General features: G+C 67.3%; 2 protein-coding genes across 4 annotated transcripts; one reads left to right on the top strand and one right to left on the bottom strand.

Moving 5' to 3' along the window:
• Positions 754 to 22,623, bottom strand: PWWP2B (PWWP domain containing 2B). Of its 2 annotated transcripts, none has more exons than XM_021073880.1 (3): positions 21,311 to 22,623; positions 12,369 to 13,651; positions 754 to 1,448 (listed from the first exon to the last, which is right to left on the bottom strand). In XM_021073880.1, exons 1-3 carry the CDS (start codon positions 22,051 to 22,053, stop codon positions 1,435 to 1,437), a joined length of 2,040 nt encoding a protein of 679 aa, XP_020929539.1. In that variant the 5' UTR covers positions 22,054 to 22,623; the 3' UTR covers positions 754 to 1,434. The 2 variants fall into 2 exon arrangements, with proteins under 2 accessions (XP_020929539.1, XP_020929537.1); XM_021073878.1 differs by having other exon boundaries at positions 12,065 to 13,651; positions 21,311 to 22,613.
• On the top strand, positions 13,658 to 26,394 carry LOC110256841 (basic salivary proline-rich protein 2-like). Of its 2 annotated transcripts, none has more exons than XM_021073882.1 (2): positions 13,658 to 20,955; positions 25,273 to 26,394. In XM_021073882.1, the coding sequence occupies exon 1, from the start codon at positions 16,678 to 16,680 to the stop codon at positions 17,617 to 17,619; it is 942 nt and encodes a 313-aa protein (XP_020929541.1). In that variant the 5' UTR covers positions 13,658 to 16,677; the 3' UTR covers positions 17,620 to 20,955; positions 25,273 to 26,394. The 2 variants fall into 2 exon arrangements, with proteins under 2 accessions (XP_020929541.1, XP_020929540.1); XM_021073881.1 differs by having other exon boundaries at positions 24,996 to 26,394.

Below are 27,564 nucleotides of genomic sequence, written 5' to 3'. Positions count from 1 at the left end.
GCAGGGCTGCTCTGCTCTGCTGGACCTGCCGGGCACGGATGAGCAGGAAGGGACTTCCAGGGCAGGCAGGCAAAGGATGGGGCCACCTCTCCTGCCTCCAACGTCCCCCTCCTCGCTCTCCTGGACCCTGGCAGATCTCGGGTGGAAGGGCTCCAAGAGGAACAGCTCCTCCTGGGGGGTTATTCTGGTGAGATTTTGCCCCAAAGCACCATCCACCTGCGCCCCCCCCCCCCAGAGTCTGGCCGGCACCGCAGGCACCACAGGCAGGGGGGTCCCACACCTCTTCTGTCCTGCACAGGACCCGCGGCCTGGCCAGGAGCTGTCCTGCTGGGGCCTGGTACCCTCACAGCACCAAGTTCTAGTAAAGCCAGGAACGGGCAAAGGCGCCGCCGTCCACTCTGGGATGTCTCCCGGCTCTGAATGAGCAAAGCAGGAAACCGGGAGGTCCGAGGTTTCACAGGGAGGAGCGGAGCAAAACCCTGCCATCTCCCGAGGCTCCGGTCGGCCTGGCAAAGTTGGCTCCAAAGCCCCGAGGGAGCATGGATGAGGCTGGAAGTGCCCTCCGGGAGGAGCCGTGGCGCCCAGAGCAGTGGCCCAGCTCCCGGGGAGGGAGGGACGCTGGCCGCCCGCTCCTCAAAGCCACCACCGCCACTACGACGCGATCAGGCGCTTCCCCGGGGTCCAGCCACACCCACGCACCACAGACACGCCCGAGCGGTGCCACCTCGGCATAGATCTCTTTATTTTCTTACATTTAAACAAAAAGCCGGACTTGCTTCCTTTTTTTTTTTTTTTTTTCCGTTTTGGTCTCTAAAGGGACAAGAAGGGGCACGGAACACACTCTGACAGACAACAGGTGAGGTTTCCATCCTTTTAACGTTGCCATCTGACTTCGAGCGTGGCCCCTTCGCCTCCGCACAGGACAGGGGCTCCACACAGGCAGCGCCTAGGGGACAGGGTGGCCCTGGGGGCAGGTGCAGGTGCCAGCAGGACCCACACTGGGGGTGAACGAGGAGGGGGGGGAGGCGGGTCCCTGGTTCTCAAGTGCACAGAGAGCCCGTGCCCGAGGGCCGGGGGAGGACCCCCACGTGCAGCTGGTGGTCCTGAAGCCGGCAGGGAGGTGGATGGTGGCCTGCTCCCCGCTGGCGCCCGACCCCGGGGCCTCTCGCTGCCTAGCTCCGGGTCCTTCCCAAACCAGAAAAGCTCGAGTCTGAGCAGCAGGAGTAAACCCTCAGCCAGAGGGGCCGCCGTGCTCCTGGGGGTGTGTCCTCAGGCCAGATGCACCTGCTCCCCACCAGGAGGCCTCGAACCAGGCCAACCCCGCGGGCCGGCGTCTCCGCCCGCAGCCAGCCAGAGCACTCGCAGGGTCCTCGGATGGAACCAGGGTGCAGAGGACACCCCAAGGTCGGGAGCTGCAGGAGAAAAGTCGCGCCCTCATCGTCGGTGACCTGGGGAAGCAGAAAGGAGCAGAGGTCACCTCAGGGTCAAACGCATGGGGCAGGCGGCTCACGGCCCAGGCACCAGACCGAACTGCCCAGCAGGGCTCTCCTGAGCTTCCCGCCCCCCAGGCTCTATGGCCCCTCAGGGACCCCCAAGTCCGCAGCTCGCACCAGGCCTCCCCACCTCGGCAGGTCCGCCCCCTGTTGGCACCCCTGCACCTCTCCTGGGGCAGGACCCCTGAGCTGCCCGAGGAAGGCACAGGCTCCTCCGGGGCTCAAGGACCCAGACCACAGGCTGCCCTACAGCCCCGCTGCCTCAGACCCGCACACAGGCGTGAGAGAGGCCGGCCGGCCTGGGTCCTTCCAGCCGCTCACTGAATGGGGGTTTGCGGAGCTGATGGCCCTCCAGCCCCCGGGCTCAGGGCTCAGAAGGATGCAGTGTGGGACTGGTGCCGTGTGCCCAACACCCCCGGACAGACACACCTCCAGCCAGGATGCCTGCCAGTCCAGATGCGCCCTCCTGGCTTCGGAGACCCCAGGGGACAGACTCTGGACAAGAAAATCCTCTCCCAGGAGGGTGGGAGCCTGGGCTCCAGCACCCCCACCAGGAGCAGGGGCCACCCCTGAGCAGCAGGCCTGGCCGCAGGGACACAACGCCTCCGCCCAGTGTCTCAGGGCCAAGCCCTCCCTAAGGAAAGCTCTCGGGGAGGGGAGCCGCCCCAAGTCCAGCAAACAGGGCAAGTGCTTTCCTCCAGAGCGCCCCGTGCTCCTGCCCTGCGGGTCGCGGGAGGCCCCAGAGGCCGGCCCAAACCAGGGGCTCCAAGAGCAGGGGGCCCAGGGGCTGCCGGCTGCAGGCCCCCGACCAGTGACTTCATCAACCCAGGAGGCAGAAGGGCCCGGCCGGACCCAGACCCCGAGGACGGTGGTGTCTGCTTACGGATCTTGGAAGCTGTGAGCTGTTGTGACAAAGCCCCGAACGCCCTGAGACGGCCATGCGGGGAGGAAGCCCGGCCAGGTGTGTGGAGGCCTTCTCCTCCCCCGCCCGGTGCCTGCATGTACACATGTGTGTGTGTCTGTGTGTGCGTGTGCCTGGAGGTGGGGCGAGGCCTCAGACGGGCGGGGAGCCCGCAGGATGTCCCGGCCCCGCCGCTGCCCCCGCCCAGGAGCCTGTGGAGTCACGGGAAGTGACTGAGCCGCGTCGTCCAAAGACGCTACGTTTGGGGGACGTTTGTCCGCAGCGTGACCGTGAGCCCCGCACATCTGGAGTTGCCGAGAGGGTTCGGTTTCTCTCGGGCTGGGGACCCGTAAGTGCCACTAAAACGCCACCCAAAGGGGGCGCCTCGGCTCTGCAGAGCACAGAGCCGAAGGGAGACACGAATGTTCGTAATCCTGTACCCGCAGGAGCCGCAATTCTCCCTCAATCCTGGGCCTCGATTAAAGCTGCCCAGGTGCCGCTTCAGCAGCTCGCCCTTCCGGATGTGGGGGCCGAGCTCCTCTCAGGGAAACGCACCCCCCAGGCCTCTCCCCGCCACCCGGAGGCCTCGGGGGCCCAGCCTCTCACGGCAGGAGGAACACAGGCCCTGGGACGGGTTGTGACCAGGCGTCCGGCCCACCCCCTGGCCTGACGCAGCCTCGGGCTGGTCTGGGCTTCCGTGATGACAGCAGGTGTTCTGGAAACTCTGGAGACGAGCCCAGAATCCCCTGAACTTTCCTCTGAAGCGCGGAGCCTGGCGAAAGTCCCTGCGAAGCGGGCGGGGCCTCTGCCTGGCTCCCTCCTCCGCCTCCACCCCGACGCCCGACGCCCGCCCTCCCGAATTCTGGGATGTTCCAGGGGACCCTCCCTCTGGGCGGGGTGGCCCCGTCCCCTCACCACAACAGCCTGGGCAGCCCCCCAACATGACTCAGCCCTGCCGAACTCCCCCTCGAAAAGCTGCTGCTGGCTGTCATCTCGAGAACAGCTCCATCTTCCCAGGACTTGCCACACGGGAAGCCGCCCCACGGCCAGGACCCGACTCCATGCCCAGCACGGCGTCCTCCCCTTCCACGGCCGTCCCCCCAGGTCCCCCTCCCCAAGAATCACCCCGATGCTGCTCAGCCTGGTCCACCCCTCACGTCCACGCAGGTGGCACCACACCGACAGTCACCTCGCACGGGCCCCACCTCCCTGGGCCTCTGCCTCCCACGCCCAGTACCCACAGCCACCCTGACACCTGGCCCCCCAGCCTTGAATGGAAGGCACAGGGCCACGTGCCCCACAGCTGCCCTGGCACATGGGGGTCTGGAGCCGCAGCCATGAGAGAACCACAGGCCTATGAGAACCACCTGCAGGCAACGTGGCTCCTGCTGGGCTGGTCCCCACCGTCCCCACCGCTTCTCTCTCTGGTGGAACCGGGGTAACTGAGAAGCTTCCAGGCCACAGGGCCACCAGGGGGAAGGGGCCTCGGACACAGGTGCCACGCTATGCATGACCTCATCAGCAAGACCAGGGCTGGGTCTCCCTACGAGGGTGCCGTGGGCAGCAGCCTCACCATCATCCCAGCCTGAGGGCTGCGGCTTGGGAAGCAACCCCTAGCCCATGCCTGACCTGGGGCGGAGGTGGGCTGGGCAGCACCCCCAGGCTCAGCCCCCTCATGAGGGCTAAGCTGCCCAGGCCTGAGGGCTTACTGAGCCGGTGGGAGGTGAGGGGCTCCCCTTCCCTGCAAGAGGGCCTGGGCTGCGGGGGCCTCAGGACGGGAGGGACGGAGGGCCTTGCCAGTGCCCAGGTCCCGGGGCGACCAGGCCCGCTGCTCTCAACACAAGACCAGAAGGACAAGGCCTGGTCCCCCAACCACAGGCCTCCTGAAACAGTCACACCAGTGCGGTTCACGAGCAAAGAACACAGCAGCCACGGTCGCAAGAGAGAACCACCAGATCATAAAAAGGAAGCAAAGGAAGGTGGCCACAGCCTGGCATCACAGATGTCACCCAGGAAGGTGGCCCAAGGCCTGGCATCGTCAATGTCACTGTCCTTGGGCAGAGAGCTGGGGCAAGGCCCCCAGGCAGCCGAGAAGGCCCCCAGCACACACAGACCCCCGCCCGCCGTAAGTGTCCGTCACTGACAGCCCCGCCAGGCAAAGGTCACCCCGTGCTCACATCCTGGGCTGTGACCCCATGTCCACCCCAGAGCTCTGCAGGCACATGGCCTTCCTCGGACCACACACACAGGGCCTCTGCCACTCGGCTCTGCCCCCACAGCGTGGCTCTCAGGAAAACCTGAGACACAGCCACTGCCTAATGGTGCCGAGACCAGCCGGGCACTGGCCGCGGCCCTGAGCACCCACCTCCCCAGTTAGCTGCTTGGTCCCGGGGAAGTGGACCCAGGAATGCTGGCTCCTCGGGGCTGGGGGCCTGGAGGGTGGCTGAAGTCCAGCTTCCCCAGGATGTGCGGAGGGGTGACGCATGGCCCAGCCCCCAGGTGGCCCCTTCTTCCAGCCGGGGCTCCCCTCGCCGTCCAGCTGCTCTGTGGACGCCACCAGCTCAGGGTTCTCAACCCGGAGGCACGAAGGGTGGAAGCCAACGACGCAGAGCCCACCTGTTCTCCCAGGAGAGACCTCCCGGTGCCCAAGGTGCTGAGGGCGCTGGACGCACAGCCGGCATCCAGGGGACGGCCTGCCCTGGGAGCAAACCCTGCCTGCACCTCCCGGGGCCGGCCTCCCATCACAGGCCCCTTCTGGTGACGACGCCCAGCTGCAGAGCGCCGTGCACCCGACGTCAGGCCGGGCGGGCCCCAGCGTGCAGAGCAGGCACAGGGCCAGCAGCCCAGGCCGGGCAGCGCACGGGTCTGAATGGGCAGGAACGCCCCTCCTGGAAGGGGAAACACCAGACAGCACAGCAGAGATGGAAGAAGCGGGTGTGAAGAAGCCGGGACAGAAACAGCCGGATGCAGAGCACTGAGCCCTGCCTCGCGTCGCGGTCACGGGAGGGCAGTCCCGAGGGGGCAGCGGGCCAGTGGCACAGAGCGGGTGGGTGCTGCCCCACGGAGCCAGGAGCCGGCAGCGGAGGCACGCGGGTGTCTGCTTGTGTCCCCAACACAGAAGGACAAGCACACACCGCAGCAGGAGGCCGGCGGGGAGGCCAGGCTGCAGGGGCCGGGGCGCCCCCGCATCAACTCGGGACCCTTGGAAATTCTCACGGATCTCAGAGCAGAAACCCCAATGGAACAGAGTCTCTAGAAATGCAAGAAAAATGACATCGGTGACCCTAAGGGTGTTTGAGGTCATGACAACCACGGGGAGGGAAGGTCCCAGTGCCTTTGAAACAGGAATTCCACGTGTTCCCTGAAAAGCCAGACTCCAGGGACAGAAGGGCTGCGAGGAAAGCTTGGTGTGTCCCCACGAGGCGCCCCCAGGTGAGCTGTGACGTCATCATCTGAAGTGACGAGATATGTGACATATTCTCCTGGTACTAAATACATCACATAGGTTCACTTCCACACATGACATTATTGTGTCAACATCACTAGGAACCAAGACTTGCAGCTTACGAGACAGAGAGGAAACTGAAGGTCAAGGCTGCTCCTGGGGCCACGTGGTCTCCAGGCCAGAGACCTTCGCAGGAGGAAAGTCAAGGAAACAAAACATCTGAATTCAAGACATCAGCGTGAAGGCGTGACTTCTTTCCTCCTGCAAGAAAGCAGTTCCAAGGCCCCCCAACTGCACCGGCTAAGAAACGGCCCGGAGACCACGTGGCCCCAGGAGCAGCTGGCAGGCCTGGCGCCAGGCAGGGTCACGGGATCCCTGTCCCCTGGTGAGGACATGGGACTTCCTGGGAAACACTGACCCTGGCCTGGGCAGGGAATGCCCCTGAGACCCAGAGTCCCACATCCCAGCAGAAAGCAAGGCCGCTGCCCCAGAGGCTGTGACCATCAGGGGGACGTGGGAGCAGTGAGCCTGCGGCCAAGGAAGGGACATCTAGGCACCAAAAGGACACTGCATGGGCGGAAGGGAGTCAACTACCTTCAAAACAGACACACGGGTCACTCCGCAAGGGTGCCGGGAAGCAGCCGGGACACCTGCCCTCCTTTCTGTAAGACTCCGTCTAAAAGTGATCGAAGTGTCACTGCAGGGCTGCTGAGGGGCAGGTTAGGTCCCATGGAGGGACCACCGTTCCCTGGAGGAGCCCGCCCAAGTGCAGGTGCAGGCGTGCAGAGCTCAGCATCTCCCACGGGCCCTGGACCTCTGACCCCGGTGACCCGTCCAGGGGCAGAAGCAGGATGGGACCGGGGGCGAGTATCTGGAGCTGACGCTAGGCTGCTGGCAAAGCGTGGTTAAGGCATGCGGCCAGCGGGAGGGGCCGCACGTGGCCTGGAGGCCCGGGCCCAGGGCAGCCATCCCCCCCGGGCCGGGAGAAGCCCCCCGCACCCCAGTGCGGACCCCAGCAGAGCAACCACACACCCCTAGGCCTGTGCCGCAGGGCCACTGGGCCCCTGCTCCTGCCCCGTTGCCCGCGCCCACCTGGGGAGGCCGTGGGGACGGCCCGGGAGCAGGGACGGGGACTGAGCCCCCACAGCAGCCTCGGAATTACAGGCCTTAGTTTCCTCTGGAACAAAATAATTACAGCCTCTTCACAGAGGACCTGAGCTCCCTGCAAGCGCTGCAGGAAGTCGGCGGAGAAAGCCGACTTGGGCAGCAGAAGCCGTTTTGCTTAGAGCTGGAGGAGAGGCCGGTGTGGGCTCGAAAAGGAGGAAAGAGACGAAAAGCCCGAACCTGGAGACGGGCCCAGATGCCTGGACCCGCGGGACCGCCAAGCTTCGCGTTCAGGGACCCGGGGCGCAGCCGGCCGCCGGGAGGGACGCTGGGCGGGTCCTGGGCTGGTCCCCTCCCAGGAGGGTGCATCACGGAGCTGCAGGTGGCCCTGGTGCCGCGGGACCCCACCCGTGTGCACGGCCACCCCGCGGGGCAGCGCGTCCTTCTGAACAAGGGTCCCTCCTCGCCTGGAGCACCCCGGCAGCCTCCGGCCACGTCACACCAGCTGCCCCCGAGCCCGGTGGCCGTCGGCCCAGGAAGAGGCTGGGAGGCGAGATGCACTCAGGTCCCAGGTGGGCCGGCCGAGGGGGAGGCGGATGAGCGGGAGGGGCCCCTGGACCCCAGGACGCCACCTTCTGCGGGGAAGTGCGGCAGGCGTGAGATGAGCGGATTACGCAGGGTTGGGCAGGTGGCCCTCGAATGGCTCACGGGGTCCTTGTGAGAGGACAGGGCACTGGCCACCCTGCAGAGGCCCGAGGACGAGGCCAGGCTGGGCGACACAGTCCCAAGTCCAGGAGCGCTGGAGCCCCCACAGCCGGAAGAGGCAGGAAGGACCCTCCCCCGGGGCCCTCAGAGGGAGCTCGGGCCTGCCAGCTCCTTGATTTCAGGCTTCTGTCCTTCCAAACCGTGAGACTGAATTTCTGTTGTTTCCCGCTGGCCAGTGTGACGTCATTTGTGGCAGTGGCCTTGGGGAGCCCCCAGGGGACGAGGCCCACCCAGGGTGCCCTCCTCTCAGTGGCGCAGAGAACCCAGCACCAGAGCGGTTCTGCTGTGTGGCCAGAAAGCTGCCTGCCTGCGGGAAGCCCAGTCGCTCTGGGAGCAGGGGAAGGAACGGGCCCTGGGCTCCTGAGGCTCAGATGCCAGGAACTGGGGCCACCCTCCGTGGTGAGAGGGCCCCCAAGGTCTGGGAGCACCCGGCAGCCCCTCTGGCCCCCAGGCTCCAGCCTCTGGGCCCGCGTCTTCACGCCTCACCTTTAGCCTCCAGGCCCCCATCTCAATGCTGCCCCTTGGCCCTGGGCCCTTTCCAGCACACGACCGTTCAGCCATGACCCCACTCTCGGGATAAGGCCACAGGTGACTCAGGCCCTGAGGTCATGCCAGGCTTCCTTCTGCCACTGGCCCGGCACAGGCCCCTGCTGCCGCCTAGGATGCTGAGCCTACCCTATTAGGTCATGATTAGCTCACTGTTCTAACCTTGGCTCCATGTCACCTCCTCCAAGAAGCCTTCCCAGATCCCTAGTCCGAATCCACTTCCATGTCAGACACTCTGCTGGGAGGTCCTCACCCCCTCTCAGCACATTCCCGTGTGTGATTATCCATGAACTTGGGGGCTGTGAGTCACAGCCCTCTCGCGAGCCCCAGGTGAGGGCCTCAGTGACTGCACCCTCTGTCCCCATCCAGCAGAGCATGTGTCCCTGGTGGGCAGGTGGACTAGGGAGATGAGGAAGGGGCCCTGGGGCTCACACCACCCCCGTCAGGGTTGGGGGCCGGCTCTGCACCCACGGGCACCATCCCACCTGCAGGACGAGCCCTGGCCCGTCAGCACCCTCTCTGCGGGGTCTCTGAGCTGCACCAGGGGCGGCAAGAGTTGCCCAGCCCAGCCAGCCAGGAGCAGGATCCTGTGACCCCCACGCCCGTCCCCATGGGGTCCTGCCCCCCCCCCGATATGGGGGACATGGGAGGAGCCCCAGGAAAGAGCCAGAAAGGCGGCTGCTGACAGGTCATTAATGAGCCCCTCACCCCGCCCCCCGAAAGGCAGGTAATTGCCACCACCAGTCAGAGCAGGAACCTGAGGCCCAGAGATGCCGGCCTGCTGGGGCCAGGGCGGGGTCAGGCCTCTGTTGGGGGGAGCACCCCCACCCCACCATGGTGCCCACTGGAGCACCAAGGGGCCGTGTGCCCGGCCAGACCCATGGGCTCAGCAGTTCCCCGAACATCCACGTGGGCGCCCACCTCTCAGCTGAGCCCCCAGCAGCCCTGTGGCGCGGGGTGGGGGGGGGGTGGCTCAGGGAAGGGACGCTGGGCGCACATCCCGGAGGGGCGCAGCCTCACAGGTCTGAGACTCTCCTGACACATCCTGTGGGCAGCAGGAGCTCCTGGCATGGCCTCGGCCGTCCGTCCCCAGGCTCCAGGCCCCTGCGCCAACCCCCAGTTGTTCCTTTGGGGGCCCGGTGGCCCCATGCCAGCCTCCTCCTCCCAGAAAGTGCCAGGTGCCGGCGAGCACGGCCCCTCTCTCAGCACCACTGCTGGGCACCCGCTGGTCCCACTGTAGTTCTGCAGGCCTCCTCCACGCCAGCCCTGCAGCCCTCGGCCGGCGGGCGAGGCCCACCTTCCCCAGTGAAGGCAGGTTCCCCTCCAAGGAGGACGGCCGACGCTTCAAAGCAGACTCGTCACCAGGAGACCGCCAACCCCACCCTAGAGGGAGACCCCGGCTCGCCAACGCCAGCAGATCCACCACCTGGCCGCACGAACCTCAGCTCAGTCTTTAATCCTCAAGAGAATAAACCCAAAAAGTCCATCGGGCAAAAGCACTTGGTGCTTCGGCGCCAAAAGGATCCAGCACCCCAGGCTCCCAGAGCCCCTGCACGGCTGGGGGCCACGGGCACAGCCCCCAGCCCAGAGACGCCTGCCCGCCTGCGTCTGTGGCACAGGCCCCTGCAGCCAGCAAACCCGTCCGGCGAGATTCCTCCTCTGCGCTGCTTCCGGAGAAACAGAACCTGCCCTCAACCCCAGCTGCTCTCTCCCCGCCTGGGGTCCCCGCAGGCAGGAGCACGTGAGAGGCCCTCCCTCCACACAGGCCCCAAGCCGGGCCCAGGTGGGGTTGGGGGTGCACAGAGGGGCTGGGCCAGCAGCAGCCAAGGCACAGACAGGCAGGACCCCACAGTGGCCCCCGGGCCACCGCTGCAGCCAGGGCGCCCCTAAGCCAGGCAGGCACACCTGGGAAGCCCGATGCCAGGGCATAGGGGCTTCCTGTGGACCTCCGCCCACAGGAGGCCCTCAACTGAGATGCTCGCTGGCTCGATGCCACCAGGTTGGTGCCACTCCCACACCCCAGCACAAAGGCCCAGAACTGGTGGGGATGTTATGTGCCTGGCTCCCGAGAGACGTTTGTGCCCAAAGACCCAGCAGCGATTCAGGGGGTGGCATGAGCAGGTGGGGGAGGGGTGAGGACAAGGTCGAAAGAGCCCTGGCAGTGACCCCTGCCCAGATGCACCCCTCATCGCCACTCCCTCAATCCTGGCACCCCTGCTGCACCAGGAACAGCAGCGAGGGGCACCAAGCACCCCACCAACCCCCTCCCCAGCCACATGTCAGCCACCCTGCCAAGCCTGAAGGCACGGCACCACTGGACAGGTGGGTGAGCAGAAGGAAGGCCTGAAGGTCTGGAGACGCAGGCAGAAGCCCAGCTGGAACGGATGACTGCGCTCGGTCTCTGGGCACAAGCTCCACCCTGCCTGCTGCTGTCAGCTGGGGCAGGGGCCACGGGGCCAGGGAGCAGCCCTCGCTGCCTGCACAGGAGATCCCATCCTGCCTCTCCGGCCAAGGCCTGCAGGGGCCCAACCAGGGCAGGAAAGAGGGGAGCCGGCACTGGGAAGGGTGACCACGAGGGCCCATGGCCGGCTGGGCACACTCCTGCGCCAGGCAGCACAGTCCACCATTGCCCTGCATCTCAGGGCCAAGGGAGGCTCACAGCACAGCCTCAGCCCCTCGGCTGTGTCCTGACAGCCTGCGAGAGGAGCAGCCATGCCCCCTGGTGACACGGCAACCCCACAGAGACGCTTCCAAGTCCACGTGGTGACGCCCCAACCCCACAGAGGCTCCAGCTAAGGCTTGTGGCCAGAGATACTACAAAGTTCTCCTGGGGGAGACCGAGGTGAGGCATCAGCCCGGGGACAGACCCCGGAGCCTCCCTGGGAGCCTGGAGCACCCGGCACCGTGCCTGCTGACAGAGGGGAGCCCGCCCTGGCACCAGGGGAGGAGGGTGTGCGTAGGCGCCACATCCGAGGGCAGGCAGCGCGAGGCCTTCCTCTTCCTGCAAAGTCAGATCCTAAGAAGGTACCTGTGTGGGGGGAGGGGAGGGGAGGGGGAGGGCAGGGCAGGGCAGGGGGGCAGGGGCGAGGGCAGGAGGCCCGGCTCCTCCTCCTCCGGGAAGAGAGGAAGGTGCTCCCTGCAGAGGCAGCAACGGAGGAGGACTCCCCACGCTCACCCGCCCCATCAGGCAAAGCTGCCATCCTTTTTTTTTTTTTTTTTTGTCTTTTTGCCTTTTCTAGGGCCGCTGCCGCGGCATGTGGAGGTTCCCAGGCTAGGGGTCGAATCAGAGCTGTAGCTGCCAGCCTAGGCCAGAGCCACAGCAACGCGGGATCCGAGCCGTATCTGCGACCTACACCACAGCTCACAGCAACGCCGGATCCTTAACCCACTGAGCAAGGCCAGGGATCGAACCCGCAACCTCATGGTTCCTCGTCAGATTCGTTAACCACCGCACTACGACGGGCCCTCCAAAGCTGCCGTCTTTAAGACGCTCCCCTTCCCCACGAGGCTGATGACAGAGTGAGGAGCTCTCTGACGGCCTTCGAGGAATGGCCACAAAACCCAAACCAGCTCCGTCCTCTGCGCAAGCGGCCGACAGCCCGCCCGCCTGCACGGCAGCTCTTCTGTGCACGGAGGCTTGGACGGTGCTGCCAGGGAAGCTGGGCGGCTTTCCAGGCGAGACCCTCTGCAGCCGCGAGCCGGGTGGCACCCGGTTCCCCGGCTCGCGGAGGCCCAGGGCAGAGGCACGGCCCGGACACGGACACGGGCTCCGGCCGCGGGAGAGGGGCCACCCTCCACGCACCCACTCACCTGGTCCGGAGCCCGGGTTACGTTTCAAACTGGGTTAGGAGCTCCCTTATCTCCGGGGCCACGTGCTGCGCGGCACTGGCCGCCTCTGTGATGGCTTTCCGATACATCCCCTTCTTCTTACGGTTAAATCTCAGTTTGAAACTTTCGGAGAAAGGGGAAAGTTTGGAGAGAGACAAGAACGACGTCGTCGGAGACCCGAACCACGAGACTTTGGCTTCTCGCCAGGAGGGCTCCCCATCCTCCTTCTGGCTAAGACTGATGTCCAGGACACGGGCTGGCCACCAAGGAAAACCATGAACCTTACCCCACACGATGTCCCCCACGGCCACGGTCCTGCCGTCCTCGGTAACGCACTTGGAGACGCTCTGCGTGTGCAGCCTGACGGTCAGCGGCGGGACGGTGGGCCGCGCGTCCTTGGACGAGGACGGCGCAGAGGCGCCATCGCCGGACGAGAGGTCGCACGTGTCTGGTGACGTCACCTCCGAGCTGGACGATTTGGACTCGTCCAGGCTGTCGCTGCTCCACAAGGACTCGCTGGCACACCCCGCTCCGCTGGGGCAGGTGGCGAGAAAAGCCAGGCCCTGGCGCCTGCGTTTACCCTGGGGGCACCCCTTGCAGTCATCGTCCTCGCCCGAGCTTCCAGAAGACAGGTCTGCCAGCCCCGGGCCGGCAGGGCCGTCGGCCAGGGCGCCGCACCCACGGCCGTTGAGCTCTTCCACCAGCTCCGCCCTGTAGACCGGCTCCTGCTGGCCCGCGCCCCCGCGCCGCGGCTTCAGGCGGATCTTGGGGGGCGGCGGGGAGGCGCCAGGGGGCAGGGGCCGCGTCAGCTTCAGCTTGGGGATGGCGGCGGGGGGCCTGTCCCGGGGCGCCTCGGGGTCCTGGCTGCCAGGCAGGGCCTGCGGGGGGCAGAAGGGCTCCAGGGAGCCGTGCACGCGAGAGGGGATCTGCACCACCTCGCCGGTGCCCTGGGGCGTGCTGTAGGAGATCTTGATGACGGGGCTCCGGGGCACCCGGGCCCCCGCCTCCTCCGGCCGCTCCCTCTTGCTCCTCTTCCCGGCGGCCGCCGTGTCGCCCCCGCCGTCGGGGTCCTCGGGCTTGCGGAGCTCCCTGCGCGGCCGGGGGGCGGCGGGGGGGCCGGGGCTGGCCTCCGGGGGGCTCAGAGCGCTCTGGCACTTCTTGCAGAGCACCTGGCGCGGCCGCAGGAGGATGGGGCTCAGGGCCAGGCAGCCTGGGTCTCGGTGGCGGGACAGGCGCCTCCTGGTCCTCTTGATGCCCCGGGGGGGCGGCTGCGGCACCCACTGCCGGTACGTGTTTCTCAGCCAGAGCGGAGGAGGGAAGGGGGCGCCTTCGAAATAGGGCGGGAACGGGGGCAGGCTTCCAGCGGGCAGCGGGGGCACGAGGGGCGGGGGCAGCTCAGGGCTGGCGGTCCCGGTGGGCTGGTCTCCAGTGGGAGGTGGCGGAGGGCCTGTCCCCGGCTGCATCGCCTCTGCAGCCCCCTCCGTGGGGGTCGGGCCCTGGCAGCCGTTGACGGGGGGCTCCTGGGCCTGGGGCAGCGGAGCCGTCGGGGGCAGGCCGAAGAGGCCGGACCTGGGGGTGGGCAGACAGAAAGGGAGGTCAGGACAGCGAGGCCCCCACCCCGACCCTGACCCCGACCCGACCTGCACCCCCAGAGGGCCCAGCAGGTCCTGGCCTTACACTGGGGCAAACACCCCGGAGTTCCGGGGGGACCTCCCAGGGACAGGCCTCGGCTCTCTGAGATCACGTGACCAGCATCGCGGCCACTTCTCCGTCTGGTTCTGACGGGCACTGAGTGTCACTCCTCAGTTCATGGCAACCGGGCCTCCCAGGGCCCAGGGCAGGCTGGACCTGCAGGAGCCCGCTCCCTCCTGAACGCTTCGTGGGCCTCCGTTTCCACCGCCCTCCTGGGAGGGTGTCACCCAGGCTGACCCCGCCCACCCCACCTGGAAGGACCCTCCTCCTGCCTGCGCCCCCAGCCCCTTCCCTCAGCAGGACCTCCAGCTCCAGGACCAGGTCGGCCAGGCGGCACCCATAAAACCTCGTGACCCACAGGAAGGGACCAGAGGAGGCGGGAAGCCCATCTGCCCCAGGGGTCCCCAGCCAGGACCCTGTGCCTGGGAAGCGCGGGGCCAGCAGCCTCCACTCAGATGTCCTGCCATTGAATGAATGGCTTCGGGGTCTGCCGTCAAAAGTTGGTGGCAGTGCCCTTCTAGCCAACAGTCACCCCAGGCCCCCGGGCTGGGAACGCCCGGATGCCCTTTCCAGCCAAGAAGCTGTTCCTGTGTGGCAGGAACACGCAGGTCCCAAGCACAGAGAACCGAGCCCACGGCCTGCACCTGCTTCAGGGCTGACACACGTGATTCAAACGCACGCAGTTTAATTTGCGAGGCTGCTTTAGCTGAAAGCTGTGGGTTTTCAAGCACAAAACCAGACTCGGAGCCAAGAGGATCGAGGTTGAGAGTGCGGCCCCTCAGGCTCCCCCTTTGGTAGCAGCATAATCAGAGTCGCCACGCGACCTGAGCCTCGCCGTTTCTCAATTCCCACGTGACGTCTGCATCTACTGCTCTCCAGAAGAACCTGGGGTGGCTAACGTGGGCCAGCCAGCCGTGACAGACGGTCGCCAGCAGGTGCCCTGGGTGCCCACGGCCGGAAGGCTCCCCGACCCTCCAGGGCACAGGCACCCAGGGACGCGGGAGCGGCGTGCAGGTTACCTGAGACACTCGGAACACAGAGCCGGGCGGGGGCCTGTGCGTGGGTTCGAGGAGGAGGCACAGTGGCCACAGGGGCTGTCACTCCCCAACGGTCCCATGTGAGAGGGCGTGTCTGCCGTGGGAACACCACCCAATTTTTGTTTAATTCAAGATCAGAAGCCTCCAAATCACAAACACATTTCACTTCTTTTTCCCATCAAGTCAAATTCCCTGCATTTAAGGCCACCTCCCCTGAACCCAAAGTCTTCCTGGGTGGAGCTGCTAGGTCAGGGAGGGGGGTCAAGTTCCTCTCTCCAGTGGCCGGAGGGTCCAGCAAACAGGGTCATGATCCCCTGCCCTCTGCCTGGCCCCAGAGAATATGCACCTGGAACCTGGAAGCTGGAACCTTGACGGGGGGGGGGGGGTGCAGATGGGGGAGGGGGCGGTACAGCACCAGCCACAGGCCAGCAGCAGGGAACCTCGCTCCCTGTGAGGTGGGATTCTGCTCTGGGGGGGGCAATCCCTCCCCCCACCCATCTGCTAGGCCTGTGACTCTTCACAGCCCCTCTCCCCAAGGACCAAGCCAACTCCAACCAACCGGCACCCCCAGCAGTCCCCCTAGCCTCAGGCCCCCATGTCCCAGCCAACCAACAGCGGGACCACCACAGAGTCGTCGTGGTGAGTGGCGGCCACGTGCTGGCGCATCTCTACTGCTGGGCCCTGCGGCCACCTCACAAGGCAGGCATGACCCACATCCGGATGGGCACTGGGCACAGAGCCCACCGCCCCACAGCCCACCGGCTGAGGCAGCCGTCAGCAGTTTTGGTAAGTCAGGTGTGACGGGCACACAGCCCCGCTTGCCAGCCGGCCGCAGACTGCCCCCGAGGCTTTGCTGAGTACACGGGGCAGGCGCTGCGAGGCCAGCAGTCTTGAAACTGCAATGGTCCCAGCCTTTACGGAAAAAACTCTGCCCCAGTCCAGGTCTGGGAGCTAAGTCCCAGCTGGGGTCGTGACAGGCTGATATGTCACCAACCCTCACAAGAGTCGCAGGCATCTGAGCGGGGCTGGACCCCACACTGGCATTGGCACCTGGCTCGTCCCCTTTACCAAGCCCCGGCCACTCAGAACAGGCTGAGGGGTCGGCAAAGAGGCCCAGGCTCGTGAATGTACAGGGCACCCACACGTGCACACGGGCACCAGGGCCACAGACCAGGGGTGCCTGCAGGGCAGGGGGTCCACCCACTCGGGGGAGCTACACACCAGTAGGTCCTACCAACCAGGGAATTCCATGGTCCGGGGGGGTCACAAGCCTGGGGCCTGGAGGGTTGTCCCAAGGCCTCCCCTGAGCCCACCTGCTGCCCACCATCACGGCCACCTCAGTCGTGCACTGGGGGGGGTCACCGTGACACCCCCTGCCCTCATGCTGTCACCCCACTAGGACCCAGCCCATCTCCCCTCTTCGGGCTCCCCCCAGGAGTCTCCATACAGCCCACACAGCCTGCAGTGCCAGCTGGGACCCAGGGACCCCGGGAGCCAGACCCCCGAGCAGCCCCTTCCCTCAGCTCCCCAACCTCAACCCAGCTGGGGCACGAGGGAGGCTTCTGCCCTGCTCACCCCACAAGCCCCTCGGGGGTCGAAAGACACAGGCCCATGGTCAGAGCCCTGCAGTGGGCCTCAGGGCTGCAGGCTACAGCCTGTCCCCCAGACAGCAGCTGTGGCCGGTGCAATGGCACCCCTGCCGCCACACAGGCCCCATGACTCTGGCACTTCCTTCCCAGAGGGACCGCCCTGCCCAGGCCACACCCATGCCTGCCGGGTGGGTAAACAGGACCAGCAGGACCTCCAGCTCCTGGCTGCAGGCCAACGGCCCTGGGAGGCGCCCGTCACTGCAGGCCCACTTCTCGGATGGGCAGTGAGGCTGCGGGAGACCAGAGGCCCAGCAGGCCAGGGAGCCACGCTCGTATCCCAGCTCTGCTGCCTCCGGGCAGGCCACTCTTTCTGGGAAGGACCTTAGCGACCTGTCCCAGGTGGGGAACAAGGCGTGGCACCACTGTGGCCTGTGGGTGGGCCTCGGTGAGGCCAGGCTATACCACGGCGCCTGCACCCAGGGACAGGGCCCCACCGGGGCTGCTGCAGGGCCTTGCTAAGCAAAGGGCTGAGGAGGCCCTGGGGCCAGAGAGATGGCCTGCCAGGCCCACTGCCCCGCTCTGCTGCACACGCTGGGCCCCCCAGTTGGGCCCTACCCAAGGGTGGAGACACAGATCACAGAGAGGACCAGGGGACCAGGGTGGCCCGGGGGTGAGAATGGCCCAGCCTCGTCGGGGAGTGCCAGGCTGGCCAACAGCCCCGGTTGGAAACAAAGCGGCCACAGGGAAGCTCGGTGCCGCGGCCTTAGGGCCTGGGGGAGGGGCAGGGGAGCTGAACTTCGAGGGGAGGCTGGGCACCGAGCCAGGGATGAGAACCTCCTGTGGGAGCTTCGGCCCTCAGCGTTCACAGGGGTCAGACCCAGAGCAAAAGAGTTCTGTCCCCAAAAGGACAGGAGACAGAGTCCCCAGGGGCGCCCACTGCTCTACCCAGGTGAGGACCCGGTCACCAGCCTGGATACAGGGGCCCAGAGAGAAGTGGCCTGGCCTTCGGGCCTCCATGGGACACCCGGAGCCAAGCCGCAGCTCACCCACGTCTCTGGGGTTCAAGAGTGTGCGTCCGGCCTGGCAGCCCCCCCAGAAGCCGGATGGGCGGGTCCCCAGCCAGGAGCGCAGCCCACCACCTGCTGGAGCGTGGGGCCTCCCTGCCCCTGGTTCTGCAGGCCCGGAGCCTGAGGGTCTCTGGTGCCCAAGGGCAGCCTGACCTCAGCCAGGTCCCCGGCTGCCTGGGACCTCCCTTGCAGGGGAGGGGCCACCCTGGTGTCCCGCAAAGACGAGACAGGATGGTGGCATGGGGACTAGAGACATCCCAGAGACCAGACCTGGAGCCGGGTGCCTTTGGAAACCCCCAGCAGCCCTAAGACTGGCCAGAGTGCTGCCGGCAAGGCCACCCTGTGGCCGGGCCACACGCCCGTGTTTAGCAAGTACACAGCAGTTTCTTTGTCCCTCAGCCCTGCAGACAGACAGCCAAGCGCTGGAGCCCCCTGCAGCAGGAAAGGCAGGGTGGGCCGCCCGTGAACCCTGCACCCCCCCACAGATATCAACCAGCGTCTGAGGGGAGAGCGTGGGGCGATGCCGTCATGGCTGCCCCCCAGAGTCCCGGGGCAAAGCTTTAAGAAGCATCAGCAACATGCTGATCAAACTCCAAGACTGCGTTCCTCTCCAGCCCTCCAAGGGGACCCCAGGAGCACAAGCCAGGCCTCCAGCCCTCACACCCCTCCCCCTCTGGTGGGGCAGCTCCCGAGACCAGCCACACGGGCCAGGTCCCCTTGTGTGGCATCAGCCCACTGGCAGCAGGTCATGCCACCCTACGATGCAATGGACAGCTCTCTTGGTCCCTCTATCTCTCTGGGGGCAGAGAGGACGAGCCCAGCAGGGCCTGGCCCAGGTGCCAAGCCTCCACCGGCAGGGGTGTGCCTGGGACGGAGCAGGGGAGCACTCCTGGCCAGGAACAGGCTGTGGCTGGGACCCCTGGCTGGCCAAATCTCCAGAGGCCCAGCCCCCACCCCACCCCGAGGGTGGGGAATGGATCACAAAGGCCCAAACGCAGCCGCTCCAACTGAGGGGCCCGGGGTGCTTGTGTGGTTACGGCCCCCTGGGTGACTCAGTGGGGAAGTTTGAGAAAGACCGGTCAGCTTAGCGGTTGGGGCAGAGGTTTGGGCTTGGCCAGCCCTGACGGGCAGATGGCCCGCATGCCCACTGTCTGTGAGACTGTCCCTCTGCTGTCCTTGGGCCACCCCTAAGCCAGGGCTATCCCACCTGAGGTCCTCAAGCAGAAGTATGTTCCCAAATCACCCACAAAATAACGCCCACGCCCGCCCGGCACCCCAGCTTGGAGGGAAGCAGCTGTGGGGTCAGGGCGGGCCTGAGCCATTGGCATCCTTGCAGGTCGGAAGGAACCACCACCTGGCAGGCATGCTGAGAGGGCTGTTCACAGCAGCAGTGCGCCTGGGACTCAGGCCACTTCCTGGCACACAGTGGGTGCTCAGTGAATGTACCTGGTACGGGGCAGCAGGCATTCCAAGCAGCCCAGGGTCCTGCTTCAGCTCACATAGCAGCTGGGCAGAGGGGTGGGGTGTTGAGCACCTGCTGGGACCCTGGCCTGGCCTCCTGGAGCACCGAGGGAGGGGCACCGCCCCATGACTAACAGTTAACACTGGTGGCGGGGGGGGGGGTGCCCCAGGAGAGAACTGGGAACCTGCAGTCCTCCTGGGGCACTGCTCTGCTTCCCTAGGCCCCGGGCTTGCCCTCGCCCTGGAGACGTGCTGACCTATGCCAGTCACTGGCACACGGCCGGCTGCAGCAGCGCGGGCACACGGCAGCTGCCTCAACAGCCCCAGCACCAGCTCAAGGTCCTGGGACTTGCAGGCTCCCAGAGCGGGGCGGCTGCCTGCCCTCAGAGCTCCCAGCTGCTCCCGCCTGCCTGTCAGTGTCCCCCCGGGACAGGACGGGCCTCACGGACTGGCCCGGCCACCGTGACACGGGGGGAGGGGAGCGGGCGCTGAGGAGACACTGGCCCTGGGAAGGGGGCTGGGTGCTGCAGACCCCAAGGCCTGGGGCTGGACACCCTCTGCCAGCGTGTGCCAGCGGGCCCTGGCCCCGGCCCACCAAGCAGGCCGTAAACACGAGCATGACGTTATGGTGAGACACAGGGACCGCGGGGGCGGGGGGAAGCCGAAGGTGACCACGGAGAGAGGCAGAAGCCCTGGACAACCAGAGGGCTGGGGAGAGGCCAGGCTGACCCTCAGATTCTCTGCAGGGATGGGGGGGGGCAACTCAGGTCAGAAAGAGGCGCTGCTGAGCAGAACTATCCCACCCCCCACCCCACCCCCGTCCCAGGCCCAGTTCCCGGTGCCGTGGCGGCTCCAGTTACAGCCTAATGTGGCCACGGCAGGGGTGACGCCCACAAGGCCTACGGCTCCCAGTTCCCGTGCTGGGATCCCAGCTGAGCCTGCTGCCTTTCACGAGGGTGGGGGAGCGTCCATCTCCAAACCAGGCTGTGCCCAGACTTCGGGGGCGGGGGCCCCGGTGGGAGGCAGAGAGCAAGGAGCCTGCGCCTTGGCTGACACCCCCAGGCTGCAGCCTCCCGGGGCCTGAGTCAGGGAGCCCAGAGAACCGGGGGTGACGCGGCCTCTCCTGCAAGTGCTCCTGTCCGAGGCGCAAAGGCCAGGGGGGCTGGGGAGGAAAGCAGGAGGGCAGCCCACCCAGCCCCAGGCCCAGACCCTGCCTGAGGGAGGACGTGGTGGCCGTCAGTGGCCGGGGACCCCAGCCACCCCAGGGCACAGGCTCGGCAGCTTCCTGCAGCCCCCGAGGGTCACTCCGTCCCACCAAACAGCCGCTGCAGCAGCCAAGGAGGAGCAGGGCGACAGCCACCTGGACGGCCGTATGTTTAGTCACATGACTTGCACATAAATGGCTCTGCACATCTAATGAAGAGATAACGCCAGCAGGGTGCCTGCCACATCCACGCCGCCGGTACAAAATCTGGGTTCCACTAAGGGGAAAAGTTGGGCCTCTGCGAAGAAAGCCGGTTCAAAATAAGGCCCAGGCAAAGCCCAGAGACATTAGTGCCTGATTAATGCCTAATCATTTATCTGGGCGACAGCTCACGACCATGTGACACTGTATCCAGGAGACTCTTTCCCGCTGCAAGAATCCCTGCAGCCGGAGCACAGGTGCCTCTCAGGATGGATCTGGCCCCTGGCTGCAGGGGGGCACCCCTCCACCGGAGAAACCCGGCTCCCGGCCGCAGCCTGCAGCTCTGCAACTTGTGTCTTTCCATTCCTGCTCCACGGAGAGCTCCTCAAACTGAAACAGTGTTTTTAAACCCCGCCGCTGAAACCACTGCGGGCCACCAAGCCAAGCCTCGGCGCCCACTCCTCCCGGGAGCCCGAGGCCCCCCTGACCTTAGCCACGTCACCCCCACTCGTCAGTACCTGACAGGGCAAGTGCGGCCGCGCATCTGAACCCACTCCCCCCACCCCAACGGATGACAATTCCGAAGACAGCCGGATTCAACAGTGCGTCTGAACAAAGAAAAGTGAGTTAATTATGGCAGACCTGCGGAGTTGGGAGCCGGAGGCGCGGCGGGGGGCGCGGGGGCGCGGGCTCCCCGCGCTGCGCTCAGGCTCCGGCTCGGCGCCCACCGCCGCGCTCCGCGCCCGGCCGGCCGGTCCCCCGCCCGAAAAGTCGCGACGACTTTGAGCACCACTTCTGCCCCCCGAGTGGCGGCCGCGCTCGCGCACCCCGAAACCGGGGCTGGGGAAACCGAAAGCGGGCGCCAGCCCCGCGCCGCCCCGCCCTGGAGCCGGTCCCGGCCCGGGGCCAGCAGGGAGGGGGGGGTCCCCAGGGGATTCCGGGGGTGTCCCAGGGCCGGCGCCCTCGCCCCCGCTCACTTTTTCGTGCAGTCCAGCAGGATCCCGGCGAAGCTGCGCTCGCCGCAGCTCACGGTGACCAGCAGCGCGCCGTTGACGACCTGCTCCACCCGCACGGGCAGCCGGCAGCCGACCCGCGGCTCCATGCTCCGCGTCCCGGCCCGGCCCCCGCCCCGCGCCGGGTCAGCCCCGCGCGTGACGCCGCCCGCCGGCCGCCTGACGTCACAAAGCTCCGCTCGGGGCGGCCTCCGCGAGCGGGCCGGGGGCGCGGGGAGGGGCGCGCGGGCCACCGGCGCCCGCAGACGCGCGCCGGGCCGTGCGGCCTCCACGCCCGGCGTGGAGACGCAGTGCGGAGCCCCACCGCGACGGGGCAGGACGGGGCAGGACGGGGCAGGGCTGCGCTCCACCCCCGGCGACGCTGGCGGCGAGCGCCCGCGGAAAGGACCCGAGAGCGGGCGCAGGGAGGACGGCCCGGCCCCTGGGACCCCGCCTCCGCTGCCGGGGGGCCCACTCGGGTCGCCGGGCGCTCCCGGCCCCAGGGTGTCTTCCTTACTCTCCCCTCTTCCCGGCCGCGGCCCTCCCTCCCTCGCCATCGCCCCGGCTTCCCCGCCTCTGGGTCTGGCGCCGAGTGGCCACCCGGGCACCGCGGGGAGGAAGTCCCGGTGGCGCGAGCAGGAAGCCCGGCAGGCCGGGCGGAGGAGACGCGGGCGCCGAGGGGACACCAGCGGGCGCGCCGCAGCGGCCCAGTTTCGCCTTCGCCGCATGGGGGGCACTTGACCCCCGCGGGCTCGGCGACTCCCCGGGTGACGAGAGCGCGCGCGCGCCCGGCCCTGGCCCGCCCGCAGCAGGGCTGGGGAGGGTTATCCGGTCCTCGATCTCGCTCGCGTGTCCCCGGGGCGCCCGGGAAATGGCAGGTTCCTTGCGACCCGGCCGCGGCCGGAGGGGTTGGGGCGCCACACAGCCAGTGGACAATGGAAGGGCCTGCCTTCGCTGAGCCGGAGCGGGGCTCCCCGGCGCGTGCAGCCGGCCGGCGGGTGGGGGGCGTGGGGGGCGCTGAGCCGCCGTGGGGGCCTAACGCCGGGGCCGGCTCCCGACCCTCCCGAGCACCTCCGCGCCCCCCACGGGGCTCGGGACCCCCTCGGGCCGCCCGCAGGGCCCGGCCGGTTGCGGCGACCTGGCCCTGAGCGCCGCCCGGCCCAGCCCGGCCCCCAACGCCGGCCTCACTGCGCTTGACTGGGCGCGGGAGACCCGCGGGCGGCCGGTTGTCCTGACGACTCGGACGCCGCCGCCCGGCCCCGCCCTCCCAGCCGGCCGCAGCCCGCCCGGCTCGGACCTGAGCCGGGGCCGCCACCCCTGGCGCCGCCGCGGACACTGGGGCCGCCTCCGCGCCGCGCGGCCTTGCCCTCCGGCGGCCGCGCGGCGCGGGGAGCCGGCCGAGAGGAGCCCGGGCGGAGCCAGGGGCCCCCCGGGGCTCTCGCAGTGTCTCGCCGCCCCCTCCGTGCCCTGTACACCGCTGGGGACCGAGGCCCTACAAATCGGAGTCGGGGCCCCAAGCAGCCCCAGAGGAGGCCGCAGGGGGAGAGAACGCCTGCCCTCGGCCAGGCCTGAGTTAACCGCAGACACCAGCCACCCCCACCCCGCAGAAGGGGACCCCAAGGGGTGGGGGGCTTGAGCACTGGACACAGCCACCTCTCCAGGGTCAGCCGGCCCTGCCGGTGACTGCTGGACCTCAGCTCTCCCGAGCTGTCAGGCTGACTTTGGAGCAGAAAGGCCAGGCAACAGGGACCCCTGGTGGCCCTGGGAGGGGGGACTGGTCAGAGCCTGTCCACCCGCTCAGCAGAGGTGCCAGCCTGCTGGAGATGCCTGCTGGGCACCACTCCTCCTGGGCACTGGGGACACACAGCACACCGGGAGCTGGGGACACACTAGGGAGCCGGGTGGGGCGGTCAGGGTTGTGCACAGGGAACTGTGTGCAGAGGGGGGTGTCCAGGAGAGCAGGCGACCACCAGAGAAATGTGTACTGGCAGGACCGCAGAGGCGGGGGTGGGGGTGCTGGGGAGGGGCCCTGAAAGGTGCAGAGGCTGAGATGAGGAAGGGGGTCCCCGGGGGTGGCTCCCAGGTGTCTGCAGGACCAGCTTGGGTAGGAGGACAAACACACTGGCGACCAGCTGGGCTTTGTGTGGGGGGGGGGGGCAGGGACCACCCTGCAGCTCCTGAGGTCTGTCAGAGCCCAGAGGGGAGCACTGGGCCCCAGCCTGCTGTGTGTCTTGAACTCTGAGCGTGAACTTGCAAGCCCTTTCTTTCAATCTTTAATTTACTGACACGCAGCTGGCCTGAACCTTGTGTTCGGCTCAGCAAGGTTACCCCGGCCCACGGACGTGCAGGGCCTGCCCATCGCCTCTTCCGCTGGTGTTTGTTACAGGACAGGGGATGCCGTCCTGGCGCGGACAGTGGAACCTCCTTTGGGAGCCATTTTTAAAACCCCTCCTCCAGGAGCTAGAATAGCGAGAGAAGAGTCAGCTGACAGGAGACGGATTTGCATTTTAAAGGGTGGCTGTGGGGACCTCACCCGGCGGCCCGCCCACTCCCAGCCCGGCCCCACCCCTGCTCCTGCGGCTTCCCCACCCAGCCCGTTTCCGGGAGCCCTGGGGAGTTTCCAGACTCGCAGACTAAAGGGCAGAGTCCTTCAGAGGGGCCTGGTCACTTCGCCCCCACCCGCTGCCTCCCCCTCCTGACCTGGTGCCCCCTCCTGCACGGCCCCCGCAGGGCTGGCCTCTACCTGCTGATCCTGGAGGGAAACCCCTGCGCGGCAGCCCTCTGAGAGCTGCCCACGGGCAGGGCCTGGGAGGAGCCTGGGCCTCTCCCTGGGTCTCTGGACTTCGGCCCTAAAGCCCTCCCCCGGCTGCGGGCACCACCACGGCCACTGCCAGGCCTACCCAGCACCGGGGCCTTGGCCTGGCCCGTTCAGGGCACCAGCAGAGTGACCAGGGCTGGCTGGCCTGGTCAGATGGGCTGGGCGTCGGCATGGAGGGCAGGGGAGGCCGTCCCAGCTCAGCGTCCCTCCTTGGGGCCCTCACCCACAGGAGAGCCCCCGAGCCTGCCCAGCGCCAAGAACAGAATTATGCCTTTGTCATCCTCTGACTCAACATGAGATGGGAGGCTCCCAGAAGCCTCCCTCTGACCGGAACGAGAGCCGCCGCCGTCACCAGCCTGTTCCGGGTTTGCCTGGCCAGGCGGCTGCTGTCCTGGCCCTGCCCCTGCCCCTCTCCAAGCCCGGCCTGCTCCCACTGCCTTCCCTGGCGCTCACCAGAGCAGCCTGGCAGGCAGATCTTTTGCAGCACAGCCCAGTCTTCCAGAGACAGGTGCTTCCGAGATGGAACCGAGGCTGCTGGGTCAGGGGACTTCGGGCCTGGGCCATGGGTCAGAAGTCGCGGTTTCTCCAGAGCCAGCGCCCAGAGCAAAACGTGTGAGGGCCGGGTGCTCAGGCCAGGCCACCGCGGGGCGTGTCAGCCCCCCAGCTGCAGGGAGGGAGGAGACAGGGCCCGGGCCAGGGTGCCCATCTCACTAAGCACCCACTTACCACGTGCTCGGCTACCCCAGTTCCGGGGCCGAGTGTGGTGCCTGCGCCGACGGGGCTCCTTGAGGCTGGAGCCGGTGCGCAGCCCTCGCGGTGGTCGTGCTTGTCACTGTCCCCTTCCCCCTGCAGGCCACAGATCCTGTCGGACGGAAGCCCTGGGTCTGCAGGCCTGCCTGTGTTCTGTCTGACCGCCCCACGGGGTCAGGCCTGGAGCCTCAGCCGCTGCCCTTGTCACATCTGCAGGCCTGGCTGAGGACAAGCCTTCCCGGGCTCATAGGGAGAGGGGGTTGTGAGCGTGGCCTTGGGCCAGACGGCTGGAGTCCTGCTGGCTGAGCTTGGCCTACCTGCCCTGCGCCTGGGCGTCTGCGTCTGCAAAGGGGAAATGACGCCAGTTGTTTCCTTACAGCGGCGCTGAAGTGCGCTGTACACGCGTGATGTGCTCCGCAGGGCACCAGCCGCCAGTGGGGACTGCGAGTTCGCTGCTCTCGGCATCCTCACCCTCACGCTGTCATCACCACCCGCATCGGCACCCCGCGTCACGGCCCTCCCCACAGCTGGCCATCCCCGGTGCCCCATCGGCCCCGGCCAGCACGGAGCCCAAGGGCCCCGGTCAGGGTCTGGTGCCTCCTAGAGAGCGTCCCATGAGCCCACCCTCCTGCCTCCTCGGCAGAGGGGCGAGGGAGCCCCGTGAGCAGGGCGGCTCTCTCCGCCGGGAGCCCGAATCCCCCAGACCCAGAACGAGAGGCCAGAGGTCGCGGGCACCGGAAGCAGAACGTCTTTAGGATGGGACTCTCCTCCTCGAGTGACCGCTTTTGTTTCAGAACAGTCGGTCTGCAGCCCTTCTTTCTCTGAACCGGCCGCGTCCTCTCCAAGCGGAGCCTGATCACTCCTGTTGGAGAAACAGCGCGCGCTCCGGGCGGGGGCCGGGTCCCGGAGAAGTGTGGGTGTCGGGGACGCGCCCGCAAGCCCGCCCCGGCCCTCACCGCGCCGGGCTTGCTGCCCGCCCTTGACGTCCCGGAGCAGAGACAGAGGACCCTCCCCGGGTGCGCCGTCCTGTGAGAGGCGAAGCTGGACGGGATGGCAGTGCTCCTGCGAAGCCCCGTGAGACTGCGCAGCACTGCCTCCTGCATCCGGAGACAAAGCACCTTGCAGGCATCGAGCCGGAGCGTCACGGCCCACCGTGAACCTGGGGGCTCAGGGTGGAAACCTCATGCCCACCACGAAGGGGGTTGGGAGGAGGAGGGCAGCCGCCGGCCCGGAGCGCGGGGGCGCGCCAAAGAGACGGTTGCAGTGCGGCCAGACCTCGCGTCTCCCCACGCAGACGAGTGCGCAGCACCGTCGCCTGCATGTCTGATTTTCTCGAATTAGCAGTGATTTTTTGATGTTCTGACTTCCTGGTCTTTGTTGCCAAAAACTCCTGTACATCCTGGCTCCCCACTTGCCTCTCAGGCGCGGTCTCTCAGATGGACCTGAGATGCCGTGTCCTGGGCTCAAAGCCTGTTTTGTCCACCAAATAAAACAAAGATCTCAACTTGTAGGTCATGTATTTTTTCCAGTGGCCACCTGTACCAAGGGGCGGTGTGTGCAGGGCAGTGTGCACAGGGCAGTATACACAGCAGCCCGGAGCCGGTTCCAGTCCCAGGGCTGCTGCTCCTTGTGGAAACGTGCCTGAGAAACTCGGACTTACAGGCCATGAGGCACAGAAAAGCAGGTGTGTCCCCGCCATCACCACTGTCCCCTGACCACTGGCTGGGGGGTGCTGGGGCCCATCACTGGGAGGTGGGGGGGCTCGGCCCCACTCAGCCCCGGAAGCGCAGGCACCAAATACCTTTAAATAACTCGGGAGGGGGAAACTCTAGGGGGACAGCAGATGGCCGGGCAGCGGAGGCTCAGAGAGTCTGGCGGCCTCACTGCCCCGAGCTGCGCCCAGGGGGCCAGGGAGGCCAAGTCAGGGAACAGCTCATTGCCACCTCCCGAGCCTGTCCTGCCAATCGCAGGGACTGGGGCAGGCCTCAGTCTTGCCCAAGTGCCTGCTGAGGCCTGGGGGACCCTGTGCTCCAGGTTCCCCCAACCCTAACCCAGCACGGGGCTGCGGGTCTCAGGCCTGGGGGACAACCCTCCACCCCCAGGGTTGGGAGGCCCAGAGCTGTTTGCTACCTCTCAGCCCCACCCAGGCAGACGTGGAGGGCGACGGCTGTGCTGGGGGTGCTGCTCCCGAGTCCTGCCCTCCTTGTGGCACAGGCTGCCCGGAGCCCCAGCTCTGCTCCGTGAGGACACTGGGCCCTGCAGGCTGGACACACGCAGCAACACACACAGCCCCAAGTGGGGTCTGCTCCTTCCCTGAGCTTCAGGCTCCCAGCCCTGAGGGGACAGCAAGACCCCCAGGAGGCAGAGGTGGGGAGGCACAGCCAGCCCCTGAGCACATGCTGCAACCTCCCTCAGGCCCTGGGGGCAGCCTGCCCTGTTCCCCGAGCCTCCCTACAGGCAAGGTGTCCCCAGGCCGGGTGTCCACGCCACCCCCGCACCACGCATCCTTCTGAGATACGGAGGGCCTGGCGGGGTGGTGCCCCCGGGCTGGCCAGTGTGTGGGGGTCGGAGGGCGCAGCTGTGGGCTCGATGGTCCACAGGCAGCTTGTGGGAGGAGAAGGGGCTGGGGCCACTGGCCGGGCCTGACCGTCCCACCTGGAACTCGTTTCAG

This window comes from Sus scrofa, chromosome 14, assembly GCF_000003025.6.
Source record: "Sus scrofa isolate TJ Tabasco breed Duroc chromosome 14, Sscrofa11.1, whole genome shotgun sequence".
Lineage (NCBI taxonomy): Eukaryota > Metazoa > Chordata > Mammalia > Artiodactyla > Suidae > Sus > Sus scrofa.
The sequence above is the reverse complement of the archived record's forward strand: the minus strand, read 5'-3'. Positions and strand labels throughout refer to the sequence as shown.